The 13,943-nt window shown below is 38.4% G+C and overlaps 1 protein-coding gene across 2 annotated transcripts in view; it reads left to right on the forward strand.

Moving 5' to 3' along the window:
- The window catches only part of insig2 (insulin induced gene 2), a 33,363-nt gene extending 19,688 nt beyond the window's left edge, over nucleotides 1-13,675 (forward strand). For both annotated transcript variants that reach the window (XM_059966313.1, XM_059966312.1), the window contains exons 5-6: nucleotides 10,312-10,411; nucleotides 11,825-13,675. In XM_059966313.1, the coding sequence (XP_059822296.1) occupies nucleotides 10,312-10,411; nucleotides 11,825-11,866 (142 nt within the window). In that variant the 3' untranslated portion in view covers nucleotides 11,867-13,675. The remainder of the gene's footprint in view (nucleotides 1-10,311; nucleotides 10,412-11,824) is intronic.
- The last annotated feature ends 268 nt before the right edge of the window (nucleotides 13,676-13,943 follow it).

The following is a 13,943-nucleotide window of genomic DNA, read 5'->3' on the forward strand; positions in this document are numbered from 1 at the left end:
AACACTTTATTAATGACAGAGGTTAGAGCTGAATGGCCAGACTGGATCAAGCTGGCAGTAGACAACAGTAGCTTAAATAGCCATGGGTTACAACAGTGTGCAGAAAAGCATCTCTGAATGCACAACATGTCAAACCTTGGTGGGTAGGCTATGCAGCAGCAGAAGACCATAAAAATCCTTAGTAGCCACTTCATTAGTGACAGGAGGTACTAATAAAGTACCCATTGAGAGTATATTCTTGAAGCTCACTAACCTTATTTTCCACAGTCCACTTATTTGCTACAATCTGCGACAACCCTTTGAGGAAGTAACGGTGGATAAACAAAGGAAAGCCAGTGGATGTTGTTTATTTGGGTATTCAGAAGGCCTTTAACAAGATGCCATGTGCTCTAATAACTGCTATTACAGGAAAGGTGCTTGCATGGGTAGAATATTGGGTACCTGGCAGAGGCCTTTTTTGGTTGGCTGCTGGTGACTGGTATTCCCCAGGAGTATTGTTAGTGTTGAGTTTGCTTCTTTTCAGTTATATGTTGATGATCTGGATTATGGAATTGATGGTTTTGTGATTGTCTTTGCAGGTATAAAGGTAAGTGGATGGGCAGGTCGTGTTGATGAAGCAGGTGGTCGCAGAAGGACTTGGATGGTTTGGGCAAATGGGCAAATAAGTGACAGATGGAATACAGAATAGGGAAGTGTGTGGTCATTAATTTTGGTGACGCAGACGTGGAGAAACTAGTTGCGATGAATCCCTAGGTAAGCAGAACAATGAGACCGGATTTCGAAGTCCAGTGTTTTGAGACCTGCCATGAGTGAGTCCAAATTTTCCAGGTCTGATGTTCAGTGATTATCCTAGGGTGAATGATTAATCTTGAGGCCCGAGAGTGAATTGGAAGTTCAGAGTTGAGGCCTATTGGCTAGCGATGAGTTTGTGAATCTCCGAGAGTCTGCAGGCCCAGGTCAGTGTCCACTGGAAGCTGGAGTTGTGTTCTACAGAACATGATTGGCATGCTGTGTTGGCACCGGAATGTGTGACACTTGTGGGCTGCTCCCACCATACCCTTGGGTGTGTTGGTTGTTTACACAAATGGCACACTTCACTGTATATTTTGATGTACATGTGACAAATAAATTTGAATCTTGGTAGAAGGGATAAAGATGTAGGTACTCAATGATAGATGCCTCCTTTTTGAGGCATCACTCCTTGAAGATGTCCTGGATGCTGGGGAGCTAAATGATTTTACAACTTTCTGCACCTTAATTTGATCCTGTGCAGTAGCACCTCCCCCAAAAAACCAGCAGTTTGAATGTTCTTGAGAGTACATCAGTAGAAATTTGTGAGTGGCGTTGGTGACATATCATGTTAATTCCATGCTATAGAATGGTGTACGGTGAAGTAAGAGGGTGTTAGGATCCCTTGATAGTCAGAATCAGGTTTAATATCACCGGCATAGGTTATGAAATTAGTTGTTTTTGCGGCAGCAAAAAAAGTAGAGGTTCATGTGTTCAATGTCCATTCAGAAATCTGATATCAAAAGGGAGGAAGCTGTTCCTGAATCACTGTGCTCCTGTGCCTCCTTTCTAATGGTAGCAATGAGAAGAGAGCATGTCATGGGTGGTGGGGGTTCTTAATGATGGACTTCTTTTTAAGCATTCGCTCTTTGATGTCCTGAATGCTGTGGAGGTTAGTGCCCATGATGGAGCTGATAGTGTCTGCTATCTTGTGTGAGTTTCCAAGCAATAAGACTTGAAGTATTAAAGGTTACTCATCGGAATGTAGGCAGAGTTGGGCAGGGGGTATTACGGGTGGCTTGGATGGATCTTGGAAAGGTTCTGTTAGTAACTCAGTATTGCTTAGGGTTAGTTTGTCCACCTCAGGCCAATACACTTTACCTAGGAATTTTGTACGATTTCTATATTTTTCCCTCATTCCTCATTGATATAGAATACAGGAATAACAACAGAAAAATACCTATCAATCAAAAAAGTATTTAAATGTTCAACACAAATTTATCATTAACATGCAAACAAGTAATTTGCATTGGGTAAATGCCTGACTGTTTGAATTGAATTAAATCAGACATTGCCTGCAAACCAAATGGTAATTACAAATCATCTTTTTGAAACAGCATATAAAAGAACAGATCACAAAAAAGTTAGCAATCTAAGTAGTTAACCTAATTATTAATAATCCCAAATGTTCATGCTAAAGTAAAGCCAGAGTTTAGTACCCCAGTATTATTTTACAAGTTCAGCTTTCTTTTTAAATCTTTGATTTGTGTATCTCCATCTATATCAGTGTCTAGCATCAACAACTTGTTATGACATTCTGACATTTATGGATGTCCTGATACTTTGTCAATTGCAATAACCTGGCATAACAGAATGTACAAGTAGGTTCTTTTGAAAATATTGAGTGTTAATTATGTGCTGCAGCACAAGGAACCTTGACAGAGGGATTCTTTTTGCTTAAAGCATTGCTGTTGCACTGGTCTCACTTGTATTCTTTAATATGCAAAATAGACTTTATAAGATAACATGTTTGATCTAAACTAATCTTGTAGCCTTTCTGCATCAGTCAAACTTTGTTCATGATTTTGCAGTAACAGACAGCTTATGCCCGAATACAAATTGAATGTTTGGGTTCCTGTCTTTTCCTCCCTTTGTATAGCAGTACCCTTTAGAGACCATTTAAAATACATTCTAATCATATTTAATTATTCAAATTTATGTTTCTGATTTTAGTTTTACTACTAAATTGTGGGGAAGACAAATACAGAGTGACTGATACAAATGTAAACGGGCAACGGTCTCACTAAGTTTGCACCAAATCCTAAGCAGCCATTTTAACAGTAACCTGTTTTATTCTTGAAATGTCCGTCATTTTCCAATAGTGGCAATTTAGAGTTCAGTGGTTCAATGGTTCCATTCATTATCAGAGAATGTATACAGTATGCAACCTGAAACCCTTGGTCTCCACAGATGTCCACAACAAACAAGAACCCCAAAAAAATGAACAACAGAAAATGTTAGACCCCCAAAACCCCCTCTCCCTCAGCAATCATCAACTTCCCCCTCCGCCTACCCATTTCAGTAAAAAAGTGTCAGCACCTACCACCCAGCAAGCAACTGCAAAGCCCCAAGAGAGACTATGCTCTTCAGTTAACAAAAACTAGTGTGTACTGCACAATTTGACATGCTGCAAGCGCTCTCTCTCTAACAAGGGTCAAACAGATGTCACCCGTTTTACAGCAAAAGGAGAGACTAATAATCACTGTTAACGATGATACAGTTTGTGCATTGCTTTTTATTCTGAGATTCCCCAACTGGAGAATCAGCAGCAAACTCCCGCCACCATCGAGAGAAAGAGAGGAAGCAATTGCTCCCATAGAGACCTCTGCGGCATCTGCTGCTGTGAAATCCCACGACAACTCAGTTGGTGGCACCAGCCTGTAATGTCATCCACGGGGCACCCCGGCGTCTTCCATGTAGAGTGTCCGAAAATGGCCGGTCAGTCGGTGAGCTCCACAAACAGGAACTCATTGCTGTGGAAAAAAAGGAGTTTGAGTGGCATTGTGGATCAGGGACCTTGATATAACAGCAGCCACCTTGAAAAGGGAAAAAAGAGATAATAAAGAGAGGAATTTAAGCTGTTTCTGCTGATGAAGCTCGAAGAGGCAGCCACTTGGTGCAGTCTTAACTTTGCCTTAAACCTACCAATTCATGCATTTTTGGGATGTGGGCTAAAACCATACCATACAGAGGAAACCCGTGTCATTACATGGCGAAGGTACAAACTTCACACAGATGGCATCAGGGCCTCTGGAATTGAGGTAGCAACTCTGCTGTGCCACTTTCTGCATCTTAACTAGTATCAGTTAGAAAACAATAGTAATTTAACCATCACTAGCTCAATAAAGCAAACAAATGTCAATTTTTTTTTTAATTGCATGTTTTTATATTACAAAGCATTGCCAATGAATTGAGTTCCAATATTACTTTAATAGAGGTATTGGTTATCACTAATGTCCAGTCATGATTAGACATTTTGTTGAATAAGTTACTATTTAATCTGGAATATGATTGCCTTTCTGGAATATGAGTGGTTACAAATAATATTCAATTCAACTAAAATCAGCTTACCCAAGTTCCAAATAGTGAAATGTACTTCATCTGCAGATAGTATTGGCCACATTTGCCAGTAGAAATTAAAAAATGATCGAAAAAGGCATTTGTGATGGGTTTTGTAGCCATTAACATAGTAAGACAGAAACAGAATTTGTCATTAATATGTTCTCCAGAAGCAGTGAGCTAAATATCTGAGCTAACTCGTTGATTATATTTTCCCAAACAAACGTAAGAGTGAAATGCAAGAATTAACTTTAGTGTTTTCTGTTCATTGTGACAAATTTGTGATCCAAGTCTTAAAGGGGGAAAAAATCTGAATTTGCTGCCTTGCCATTAATGATACATTGACGTGTCTTGTGCATCATGAAATTATTTTGCTTAATCTCCTGCTAATTGCACTGTCACCTCAACATTAAAACATGCATTTTCATACTGTTAGCATTTTACAATCAAAAGTGAGATTTGTTGGGTGTGCAGTAATGTTTGGTTATCATGGCTTGTGCAGCTAATTATTGCAGGTATTTCAGATGGTTTAATAGCTTCATTATCCTTGGTAATGAAAAACAGAGCTTATAAGCTTTGAAGATTTTTTTCCTACTGCAGGAGACTGAGACTTCAAAGCTTTGGCTGTTACTTCCAATAAAAATTCTTTCCATTGGGGAACAAAAGTGGGGAGAAGTGTTTGGCCTAGGGTGTCTGAATAAGTAAAGGAGTGTTGTGCTAATATTTATAGAAAAGACTTACTGCATTTTGCAGCCAGATACTTTTGTGTAATTTTAATTGTGGACAAAAATTTATTACGACTGGAATGCATGGATCCAGATTCTATACAGTTCACATATGAAATAATTTTGACTATTTAACTCTTGCTTGCTCAACCAGCAATTACAATATTATAAAGCTGCCCTGCGTGTAGAAAGAAAAGTTGCAAACTTTGATTTCTTTGAAATATGAAAAATATTTTTGACTGTAGCTATCTAGTTTATTGTAACAAATAACAAATAATAACAAATAGTTTATTGTAACAAACATTCTAATCACTTCTGTGGCAAGGCATAAATAAGACATTTGATCATATCTAGTTCAGAATCTGTATTGCCTGAAGGACTTGCAAGGCTGTGGAAAGATTGTAAGGTCATAAGACATGGGAGGAGAGTTGGGCATTGGGCCCTTATTGAGTCTATTGTACCATTTGATCATGGCCAATTTATTTTCCCTCTCATCGTCATTCTCCTGCCTTGCCTACTTCCATAACCTTTGACACCCTTAACTGATCAAGAACCTATCAGTCTTGGCTTTGAATATAGCCAATGTTAAGGCCTTCACAGGCATCTGTGGCAATGAAATCCACTGATAGACCACTCCAGCTAAATTCCTGTTCCTCTCTTGTCTAAAGGGAAGACAGCAATCTTGAGGCTGTGCCTTCCATTCCTAGACTCTCCCACCATTAGAAACATTCTCTCAACATCCATTCCTAACTAGGCTTTTCAATATACAGTAGATTTCAGTGAGATCCCCTCCCCCACCCTACCCTCCCGTTCTTCTAAATTCCAGCTAATTTAGGCCGAGAATTATCAAACACCCCTCATGTAATGACTCTGTCTTTCCCAGGATCATTCTTGTAATTCTCCTTTGTTCCCTCTCCTAAAACTGCTCACAATACTCCAAATCCAATCTGACCAATACCTTGTAAAGCCTCAGTATTACATCCTTGCATATATTCTAATTCTCTGAAAGTAAATAATAAAACTTTGTTTTTTTGTCTTCTGTAGTACTGTTGTAACCTGCAAGTTAACCTTGAAGGAATACTCCACTAGGACTTCCTGTTTAGAAGATAGTGCATGACCGTATGCTTCCCAAAATATTCCATCTGTCACTCTGCCCATTCCCCTAATCTGTACAAGTCCTTTTGCGGACTCCCTGCTTCCTCAACACTGCCTGCCCCTCCACCAATCTTTGTATCATCCACAAACTTGACCACAAAGCCATCAACTCTGACCCGTGCAGAACACCACCAAACATCAGCAGCCAACTAGAAAAGGCTCCCTTTATTCCTACTTTTTACCCTCTGCCAGTCAGCCATTCTTCAGTCCACATAGTATGTTTTCTGTAATATCATGGACTCAAATTTTTAGCAACACACACAAAATGCTGGTGGAACACAGCAGGCCGGGCAGCATCTATAGGAAGAAGTGCGGTCGACGTTTCGGGTTGAGACCCTTCATGTCGACTGTACTTCTTCCTATAGATGCTGCCCGGCCTGCTGCGTTCCACCAGCATTTTGTGTATGTTGCTTGAATTTCCAGCAACTGCAGATTTTCTTGTGTTTTCCATTTTTTAGCAGCAGCGTATGTGCAAATTCAAGTAAACAATATCCACTAATACTGCAACAGAATTTTCAGGAAAGTTTTTACTCAAGGCAACCATGCTGAGTTTTACTTATTGTGTCCACCAGGTAACCCAAGACCTCAATCTCATCCTTAATACTGGTCTCTTAACAACTTACCAAGCATTGAAGGCAAGCTAATTGGCCTGTAATTGTCTGTTGCTTGCCCATCTTCCTTCTTAAAATGTGGACTGACATTTCCAATTTTCCACTCCAGTACCATTTCAGATTCTTGTAAGTCTTGAAAGTTCACTACTAATGCCTCCACAATCTCTTCAACTACCTCTTTCAAAACCTTGGGATGTAGTCTGTTTGGTCCCAGTGACTTTTTTCCTTCAGACCTTTCATCTTCTCAAGTACCTTCTCCTTAGTATTTGCAACTACATTCACTTCTGCCTCATGACACTCAAATTTCTGGCATATTGTTAGTGTCTTCCACGTTGAGACTTATGCAAAGTACTTAATTAGATCATCTGCCATTTGTTCCCCATTACTACCTCTCTAGCATTATTTTACAGTGGTCTAATGTTTATTCTTGCTTTTACTCCTTTTTTAAAAAGCCTTTGATATCTTCTTTTATATTATTGGCTAGCTGATCTTCATATTTCATCTTTCCTTTCCTATGGTTTTTTAGTTGCCTTCTGTTTTTATAAGCTTTCCAATCCTTTAGCTTCCTACTAAATTTTGCTAATTTTGTATGATGCTAATGAAATTTCTTGTCAAAATGTTTCATTTATTATGGTGTGGGCAGATCTTGATATCCATGCAGTCTTGCCTGTGAGATTTTATGTTTAGCACTGGAAATATTAATTGTAAAGTGCTTTTTCCTTAGACCCCAGAAAATGTCCAGGGCAAGTACAGTATGTGTTACTAATTTATGTAAAAACTCAAGGTTGTTTCATGTTATTTTCAGTACATAAGTGTAAATAAGAACAAAGAAATGTATTTGATGCAGCACAAAAAAAATTCACTAAGGTAGAGAAGACAGTAATTTAAAAAAACACAATAAATATAAATACATTGATAGCTTGTATAGGTTGATTGTATATCCATAAAATGATACCTAATCCAGGAGTTTCTGTACATAAGGCGACAGGCAGAAAATGATAAAGCAGTGGTGGAGGGGGTGGTTACTGTTCAACCTTATGCTTGGGGAAAGTAACTGTTTCTGTCTGGTGGTCCTGGCATGGGTGTGATGTAGCCTCCCTGATGGGTGTGGGACAAATAGTCCATGAGCTTGGATCCTTCATTATGTTACTGGCCCTTTTCCAGCATCTTTCTATATACCTTCCTTGATGACAATTAGGCTGGTACTGGCTCCACGACCCTTCGTAGGGCCTTCCGGTCTGTTGCAGTGCAGTTTCCATGCAATGCAATGATGCAGTTTACTAGGATGATTTCTGCTGCACATTTGTAGAATGACATGATTATAGACGTGCATAGTCCACCTCTCTTCAGCCTCCTCACTCATCAGAAAGTAGAGGCATTGAGCTTTCCTGATTGTGTTCTGGGATTGTGAGAGGTTGTACAAGATGGGCACTTCCACCTTGCAAGTGCCACCGATGTAAAGAGAGGTGTGAATAGTGCAAGTTCTGAAGTCAATAGCAGTCTCCTTTGTCTTGTTGATATTGAGGAAGAGGTTATTTGCCTAGCACCAGGCCTTGGGCTCTTCCTCCACCTCTCTGTAGGCCATCTCATTGTTGTTGATGATTCCCGCCACTTGGCGTCAGTGAACTTGATGATGTGATTACTCAGCTGTTGAACTATACAGTTACATGTGAGCAGAGTGCGCAGCAATTGGCTCAGCACATAACCCTGTTGATTATGGGGAGGGAGGAGTGATTGTGCATCCTGTCTGTCTGAGGTCTGCTGCTTAGCAAGACCAATTGCCAAAAGTATATTTAGATCAAGAAGTAGGATTTTGTTCACCATGGTCTGTGGGGCAGCTGTGCTGAATGCTGAACTGAAATCCAGAAAGAGCATTTTGACTTGTGTCCTTGTTTTCTGTGTGTATCAGGGACAGTTGCTACGGCATCTTTCGTAGGCTGGTTCTGTCGGTGAGTGTCCAACGTGGCAGGAATGGAGCTTTTGACATGTTAAATTACCAGCCATTTAAAGTGCTTCATGGTGGTCAGCGTCGGTGTCATAGAATGGTCATCATTTAGTTCGGAGGGTGTAAATTCTTTGCTCTGGGGATGATGAAGGCTGATTTGCAGCATGTGGGGACAGCAGCTTGGGTGAATGAAGGCTTGAAGATATCTATGAAGGCGTCCTTGAGCTGGTGTGCAGGTTCCCTGAGTGCTCGGCCTGGGACATTGTCTGGCCAAGCCATGTTATGGAAGAGGGATTGGATTTGGGAGTTATTGTGCCTGTTCCGTTTTTTTTGTGTGCAGGGAGGGGTCGATTCAGGGGTTGACAATCGTGCACTTTTCTTTCTTGGTTTCATGACTACCTGGAGGAAAGAATTTCAAGTTGTATACTTTGATAATAAATGAACCTTAGAAGCTTTTTTTTTAATGGGCTGACTCTGCAGAGTCCTCACATCTGCTGCAGTTATAGACACTGGGAGGGTGTATCTTTCATGGGTAGCATTGTGTTGCTTGTCTTGAGGCGTACATAAAAGTTATTTAGGGTGTCAGTGAGGGAGGTGTCACTGGTACAGTTGGCAGACACTGTTTTCCTTATGTAGTCAGTAATGCCCTTTATGCCGAGCTACATAAGCCAGCGATCATGGCTGCATGTTCATACATGTTTAACCATGCAGCTGAGCTATGGTAACTGTTTTGAAATTAAAATCTGGTTGCAGGGGTTGTGTTAAATTCAAGCTTTTACATTTTATGGCAATATTCATCACCATTATTTTGATCTGAGTACTTTACAAATTAGCAGTTATCAGTCAAAAATTTTAACACAAAGTTAACAATTGAGTGAAACACTTTCACCCTGCCTGAAATAATAAATGGAGTAGTTCATGGCAAGGTGGAGATGTGTTTCTCCTAAAGGAGGCGTAAGGTGCTCCTTCCCTCCACTAGCCTGCAGGTCACTTTTTGGCAAGGTGTAACACCTGCTTAGTCCCTTGATTAGGGTATTGTGAAGCTATGGGAGAAGGTGGTGGTTGGTCATATCACAAGTCCTGGGTATGCGATCACTGACACCAGGCAGACAATCTCTGAAGAATATTTGATTATGTCTGGGTTGCCCATCTTATAAAGCCACTGCCCAGAAGGTGGCAATGGCAAACCACTTCTGTGGAAAAATTTCACACACAGACACACAAAAATCTGTAGTATAGAAGGTAGTGGCCCAACTGATTAAAAATGGGATTACCATAGTTGATGACTATCATAGTTACTGAACTAAAGGCCTGTTTATATGCTGAATGAATTTCTGACAATGAAAATAGTTTTCAACTGTCAGCCTAGGTTAAATTTGGTGATCTGACCGTATCTATTAGGAAAGAGAACTAGAGTTGGTGTTTCAGGTCTTTACCAGTTGTGACAAAGGATCTTTGACAGAGTTGTTAACTTTGTTTTTCTCTTTACAGATGCTGTTTGACCTGATGGGTGTTTTCTCTTTCTCTGTTTTTATTTGAAATTTCCATCATTTTTTAATGTTCAAATTTCTTCTGAAATGCTTTCCAAAAATTAATCCAAGCACCTATTATTATATAGGATTCAGTCTTTACTGATAAATTTGGTATAGTTATTGTAGTGGAATTGCTGCTTTACATAATTTTCATTAGTTTTGAGTCAATTGTATATCAGCAATTTGGTTTTTGCCTATAATATCTTGTTCTGCAGATATACATCTCCAGATTTCCTCTATGTTCGGTCTTGGTTACCTTGTATATTTTTTGCTGGTGGAATAACAATGGGAAATATAGGACGCCAGTTAGCATTGGTAAGTGAAACAAATATATTTTTACCAATAAGATGACTTCTTGAACATGCTAATAAATTGTTCAGAGGTTCCCAATTTGTGGTCCATGGACTCCTTGGTTAATGGTAAGGCTCCATGGCATTAAAAAAAAGGTTGGGGAGCCCCTGGTTTATGCAGTTCCAGGATTTAGTCCAGCAATGTTAAGGAACAAGAACCTTTGCTAATTGTCAGCCACGTTTATTGTCATGTGTGCACATTATCATGTGTGTATAAGACGATGAGAGACATTGTGTGGATATTCAGAGGCTTTTTCCCAGGGCTGAAATGGCTAACACGAAAGGGCACAGTTTTAAGGTGCTTGGAAGTAGTTACAGAGGAGATGTCAGGGGGTAAGTTTTTTACACTGAAAGTGGTGAGTGTGTGGAATGGGCTGCCGGCAACGGTGGTGGAGGCGGACATAATAGGGTCTTTTAAAAGACTCCTGGATAGGTACATGGAGCTTAGACAAATAGAGGGCTATGGGTAACCCTAGTAATTTCTAAAGTACATGTTTGTCACAGCATTGTGGGCCAAAGGTCCCATATTGTGCTGTAGGTTTTCTATGTTTCTACTTCTATGCATGGGTACAATGGCAAAACTTAGTTGGAGCAGCATCATAGGCACAGTATAATTACAGTAGTGATGCCAAATAAAAGGTCATTGTGGTTAGATTTGATGAGCATTAGATTGCTTTTCGAAGAATCTAGAAGGAAAGTAAAATTATTTTTGATATTGTTGAATATATTGTTTCTGTCACTAGATTATATTAGTCTAAAACTGAGCTGCTATTCCTTGAGGTTCCTTTGAAACAGTGTATGATGATAGCAATGGGATGGAGATTTCAAACAAGGTGTCCACATATTTATGGTCTTTGAGGGCTAAATTGAAATGTTCGGTGATGCTTAGCAAACCTGCATTTTTAAACTGACTTCATCCTAATATAATTAGAAAAAGCTGAGTTTCTGGAACAGATCTGTGGGGAGCTTCAGTTGTCACATTTTACTGCGCAAGCTAGGAGCAATTGTATAATAAAATAGACCAGATTTTAAAATGGAAATGCAAGGACAAATAAATGCAATGGAGATACAAACAGTCCAGTTCTTGAATTCTTGATGTTAAATTAGAAGTTCCCAACTTATTTTTCATGCCACAGAGTCTTACCATTAAAAAAGAGGTCCATGGAATTGAGGTTAGAAACCTCTGTTTAGGTAAAATCTATGTTTTGCAAATCTCTGAGTGGTAGGTACAACTTTAACATCCAATTTTCTTATTATTTGTTTCACATCCCAGTTGAGGTTATAAAGTAGATTTTGATTGAATACACATTGAACTCTTCATAAATCAGTACACTGAATGTACCAAAACTTGTAAACTATTACCACTTTTTAATTGCAGTACGAGTGTAAAGTTATTCCAGAGAAACCTCATCAAGATTGATGTAATAGTGTGGAAATTTGAAGGCTTCAATTTGACAGCTGGAAATCAAGATGATATGCCAAATGGATGTAAAAAGCTGTAAATAAGGATTCCAATATAAAATTGCAGAATCTGCAGTTTTTTTTCCCTTACTTATTCTGCTACATGAAGTGCAATCTGTGATTGCTGGTGGTGCAAAAAATATTTTGTTGTGTGAATAATCTATCTACAAGGCCATTAATCTATGTGTAACACTTAAACTCACTTTTAGAACGTGTTCTTATTTACATTTGTGTGGTGATCATATACAAATATAATACCTGATGTGAGCAAAAAACAGAATTTTTTTCCCATTTACGATGCTCATTAGGCAGAATCCTGAAGTTATTTAGTAAGCAAAATTTTCAAACACTTACAACAAAAACTTAGTTATCTTGTTATTTTCTCATTTCACTAGTTGGCATGCATCTGTCAGGACATTTAATTAAAGTACATTATTATTTTTGATTTTTAGAAGTTTACTATGTAATAATATTTCATGCCTTACAGGGAATATAGTTATCTGAACTTTCTGGCTCCTCCCCAATTTTTAGAGTCCTGCTTGTAGCAGAAGAAAAAAAAATACCTACTTATGCATGAACTGCTTTCACCAATATATATTGACATAGATGTAATGTTTCTAAAGCAATAACCTATTTATTGATACTTCAAAAATTTGAATGCTTCAAATTTTATTTCATAAAACAGAACTTGGATGTCCTCCAGCGTTGAAATGATGATGTTTACTATATGTATTTTGTTTAGAATAAAGAAAATTAACTTGGAACAAGCACCCTTTATGAAGTTTCAGTTTAAGTAAGATATTTATTGTACAAATTGCTTTTGTTCTTTTCATCTGAAATACCAAGTTTTAAGTGGGAACAAAAACTTCTGGCCTCTCAGGTATTGTAGACTAGTTTATTCTGAATGCTCCTGAATATATTTCGGTAAAGTGGGTGTCTCTTGCCCTGTAATGAAACAAAACCTTTCATTTATAATCTTTTCCCTCCAGTTGTACAATTCAACCCTTGTTAGCTTTTAATCACAATTGGTAATGATTAAGCAAGTAATATGCAAAAGGAAAGCTTTGGAAGACAAAAACTTCCTGATTATGTAGGATTATGTACAAATGTAGACATGCACGGGATTGTTTAATACTATCAACTGCTCACTGTACTTGTGTAAATCTTGGATTTTGTTACATCTAAACAAATCACTAATTCTTTGCTGATGTATTTAACCTGTTTTGTGGCATTCCCAAAATTTGAAGTGTCAGCTGATAGGACTTTTGGGTCAGCAGTTATGTGGATGGAGCCTCATTAATGCAATGCATTTAGTAACTTCAACTAAAATGAAATAGCTGACTGCAATGTTCTATATTGTGTTTTCTTGGTATGCTCAGGTTTGTGGCTTTCCAAAATATTTAGAACAGGTTATGCCTCAACTTTTGCTAAGTAAAATGCTGAAAAATGAAAAAAAATCAGTGTGCTATTTAACATAAATATTCAAGCTGCCAGGTTTTCAATTTTGTCAATTGAAGTAGAATGATTGAGTTTCAAATACAGATGCATTTTATATGTATTTTTGATCTAAATGAAATATTAACCATGCAATGCACCGGTAGTGTTTATGATTATTTCCTTTAATTTGATTTGCCTGTATGCAAAAGGAGCTAGAGATTCTATCAGCCATTGTGTGGTATCACAATGGTTATGGAAATTAGAGTGTAAATGTAAGATACTTTAAAAATAAAATGACATATTTTTCACAATAAAAGTTTATATTACAAGTGTGTAATTTCTTAATGCTGCAGTGTATTTTTGGAGAAATATTGTTGTCTTCCCCTTAATGTTTTATTAAGCTTATCAAGACTAATCTTTAATCGTCATTTATTATCCAACTTGCCTCCACATCACCAAAGTCAGCCACACAAGAGATGCTGAAAATCCAGAATAACACATGTTGACTCTGTTCCTCTCCATACATGCTGCCTCCACCATTTTGTGTGTGTGTGTGTGTGTGTTGCTAAAATCAGCCAGTGTTGGTCAAATACATTCAG

The sequence above is a fragment of the Hypanus sabinus genome, chromosome 4 (genome assembly GCF_030144855.1).
Source record: "Hypanus sabinus isolate sHypSab1 chromosome 4, sHypSab1.hap1, whole genome shotgun sequence".
Lineage (NCBI taxonomy): Eukaryota > Metazoa > Chordata > Chondrichthyes > Myliobatiformes > Dasyatidae > Hypanus > Hypanus sabinus.